The 3,224-nt window shown below is 63.6% G+C and overlaps 2 protein-coding genes across 2 annotated transcripts in view; one reads left to right on the top strand and one right to left on the bottom strand.

Annotated features, from left to right (window-relative positions):
* Positions 1-656: 656 nt before the first annotated feature.
* Positions 657-1,862, top strand: Calml6 (calmodulin like 6). Its single transcript, XM_033767402.1, has 3 exons — positions 657-687; positions 1,203-1,398; positions 1,451-1,862. The coding sequence occupies exons 1-3, from the start codon at positions 657-659 to the stop codon at positions 1,800-1,802; spliced, it is 579 nt and encodes a 192-aa protein (XP_033623293.1). The 3' UTR covers positions 1,803-1,862.
* A 112-nt stretch (positions 1,863-1,974) lies between these two features.
* The window catches only part of Tmem52 (transmembrane protein 52), a 2,129-nt gene continuing 879 nt past the window's right edge, over positions 1,975-3,224 (bottom strand). The window contains exons 3-5 of the mRNA XM_010627887.3: positions 3,078-3,220; positions 2,660-2,838; positions 1,975-2,581 (exon numbers count right to left, since the gene is read on the bottom strand). Of these exons, the coding sequence (XP_010626189.1) occupies positions 2,328-2,581; positions 2,660-2,838; positions 3,078-3,220 (576 nt within the window). The 3' untranslated portion in view covers positions 1,975-2,327. The remainder of the gene's footprint in view (positions 2,582-2,659; positions 2,839-3,077; positions 3,221-3,224) is intronic.

The following is a 3,224-nucleotide window of genomic DNA, read 5'->3' as shown; positions in this document are numbered from 1 at the left end:
AGGGCTTCAGCCAGGCCAGCAGCTCTCATGCCTACTGCCTGGGTAGGGATAGCGAGGACCTGGGCCACTGGGATTCGGTGCCACTGCTCCATGGTTAGCTAGACCCGGGTGGAGAGGTTGGTGCCCATCTAAGGAGGGAGCTCAGGGGTCTGGGTACTTTGGGTGCCACACTCTGGCCGGGCCAGGCAGGCCCTCGCGAGGGAGCTGGCTCTGCCTTTTTGAGTGGGAGGGAGATCAGGTTTCCTTGGGAAGCCCCAGAATAGCCCCCGGCTGCCTGGAGGAAATCTGGCTCCAGGTCCACCTGCTCCACCGCCCTCAGCCCTGCCCAGCACGCCCTGCCTGTGCTGTGGCCCTCATGGCCTCTGCAGGGGCTGAGGATCCTGATGCCCCAGCTACCCAGCCAGGCTCTGTGGTGGTCACCAGGGTGGTGCTGGACTGCTGGGGACAGAAAGGGCCACTGGATGCCAGCTGGCCAGGATGGCCTCACCTGAGAGACCTCGCCAACAGCCGCTGCAGCCCAGGACAGGGGAGGGCAACAGACTCAGGCTGTGTGGGGAGAGGGATAGTCACTTGGGCCTGCCTGCCCCTGAGCTTGGTCCTTGATGCTTATCTTCAGGGTGTGGATGCCCAGGCTGAAGTGGGCAGGGGAGGGCCCCATGGAGAAGGGCTGCGCCAGTCCCCAAATAGGTAGCATTTCCCGCCCACACAAGCCTTTTGGAATCCAGACCCCAGGGACCCCAGGCAGCTGGGCCTGGCTAAGACCCGGCTGCCACCCAGGTGCCATGTTCTCAGCCTGCAGCAGCCCTGGTGTTTCTACCTGCCCTGTCCTCAGTCAGCCACAGCCACGGTGAGGCTGCTCAGCACCTGGGGCCTGATGGGCTGGGTGGAAGGATAGGGGCAGGGAGAACAGCTGGGGGTGAGGGCCAGGGCCCTTCTGCTCCAGGTTGGGGGTACAGTGGCCCTTTCTGGTCCCCAGTGTGCCCCTGGTCTCACTGGCACCCACTGCCTCAACCCCTGCAGCCCTGCTGCCCCTCCCAGGAGTGGGCTTTGCCCTGCTGTCTTGTTCTTGGCCAATCCAGAGCCCCCATACATCCTGGAAGCCCACCCTGTGCCAGGCCCTGCTTTTGCCCTGGAGGGGGCAGGGCAACCCCACTGAGTCGGGTGTGGGGTGCCCTGCAGACGGACAGCTGTCAGTTGAGCAGATCAGGAGTACAAGGGCATTTCTGAGATGTTCATTGAGGAAAGCAATGAGGATGGTGAGTTGGAGTCACTGACCAGCCTGCTGGGCATGAGCTCCACCAAGAGTGAGCTGGTCTCCATAGCCAAGGTTATGCACAGACAGCAGGGTGGGTGGCCCAGGTGGGGACAGCCCCAGGTGGGCCTGTGTGTGTGCAGTGGGTGGGGATGGGCCCTCCTTGAGCCCCAGGACCCAAACTGCCTGCAAACAAAGGCTTCTTCCACTGCGGGCAAGTCAGACCGAGGCAGGGATCAGGGAGAGTGCCCACAGGTACCTGCTCATGAGCGCGGGTGACCCCCTCAGCCAGGTGGAGGCTGGGCAGACGATGAAGGAGGCTGACAAGGACAGGGACCAGACCATTGCCTTCAGGGAGTGTGCGGCCAGCAGGGAGCATGCAGTGGGCTGGAACAGGGTGACAACCTGTTTCTCTGCCCATGGAGTTCGTGGCCATGATGACCCTAGAGTCCTTCAAGCTGGTTCAGTAGGAACAGCTGCCACAGCTACAGGACGCCGGGCTGGGAAGGCTGCCACTGTCCTGCCCACTGGCTCCACTGGTGGGAAATAGTCCAGCCTGACTCCTGTGCCTCACTGTCCCCAGCCCTGGGGTGTCCTGGGTCAGGAACAGTCCTCTGAGAGCCTGTCAGTCCCTCTTCCCTGCTCCATGCTCTGAATGCCAGCCTGAAGGTCACTGGGACCATGTGATTGCCCCCTGTCTGTACTCCCTGGGGCACCCAAAGCCACCTCACAGGCGGAGACCACTGAGATATAGCTTTATTCTCTCCTAAAGGAGCTGTGGACATCATGGCTGGTCCTGAGCTCACGCAGCTCAGGCCCTCGATGCCTCTTCCAGGCTGAGGCCTGTGAGCCCGGCCAGGGGCTGGGGCAGAGAGCGGCGGCCTGCCTGGTGGGCTGGCCAGTGTGGCCGGTGACTGGCCTGGTTTCATGGCATCGAGGCCAGGGCTGCAGCAATGTGCTGAACGGCAGCCTTACCGGGGAGGATGAGGGCCGATGGGGTCCTCAGCTGCAGGACTCCAAGCCCTGGCTCCATGTCTCCAGGAGAGCCCTCTTGCTCCTACAAGGGACCCCAGGGCTACTGGGCATTAGGACCTGGCTCCTGGGGCCTTGGGGTGGTTCCCAGGCCCAAAGGCACTGGGAGAGGACCTGGTTTCTGGGCAGGAGTCAGCTCCTCATCTCTGGGCTTCGCCATCTTGATGGCCTCATTGTAGGAGGGTGGCAGCTCCAGGGCAGACGAGCTGTAGGCCGGTGGGGCCATGAGGTCAGGGTCCAGCTCCCCAAAGGGCAGCAGCCGCCGAATGTCCAGTGGATACTGCACAGAGCTGTAGGCTGCAGTAAGCAGAAGGGGGTCTGTGTAGGGGCTGGGCACCACCCCACGGCCGCACCCCTTCCCGGTCTGGCACTCACAGGTCACGGTGCTATGCACAGGGCTGTCACTGTCCATGGGGATGGCCGTCAAGTCACAGGGCTGCCACATGGGGGACAGGCGTGTCTGAGTGTGTGCCTGCTTTCGGAGACAGCAGAACCGGATGCAGCTGGCAGTGACCCCACACAGCAACAGCAGCAGGACCGCGAGTATGATGAGCCTGGTGGGGAGGAGTGAGCCCCACTGCTGCACTGACCCCTGCCCTCTAGGCACCTGCACCCTCTGGCCTGTGGCTGCCCAGACACCCAAGATGCGACAACGGACAGGTGAAGAGGAGTCCAGGGCACCCTCTCCACGCCAGAGGCCTCCTGGCCTGTGCAGCTGCACGCCCTGGCTGGGGTGGCCTTGGGCTCACTCCCAGGACACGCTGTCCCCAGCCGACTGAATAAGCCGACTTGCCTTCTGCTGTGATCGGCCTTGCACCCGGCCAAAGCTCTCGCCAGCGGCAGGGATGGGGGCAGCAGGCGGCCGGGGTCCCCAGGTGAACCGCCAGGTCGGCGCGAACGTGGCCTCCACTTACCCCACGTGCCACAGGCTGCTCCAGCG

Source organism: Fukomys damarensis, unplaced genomic scaffold, assembly GCF_012274545.1.
Source record: "Fukomys damarensis isolate Sample0158 unplaced genomic scaffold, DMR_v1.0_HiC HiC_scaffold_23, whole genome shotgun sequence".
In the NCBI taxonomy this organism is placed as follows: Eukaryota; Metazoa; Chordata; class Mammalia; order Rodentia; family Bathyergidae; genus Fukomys; species Fukomys damarensis.
Note: the sequence above shows the minus strand (reverse complement) of the source record. Positions and strands in the feature narration are given on the sequence as shown.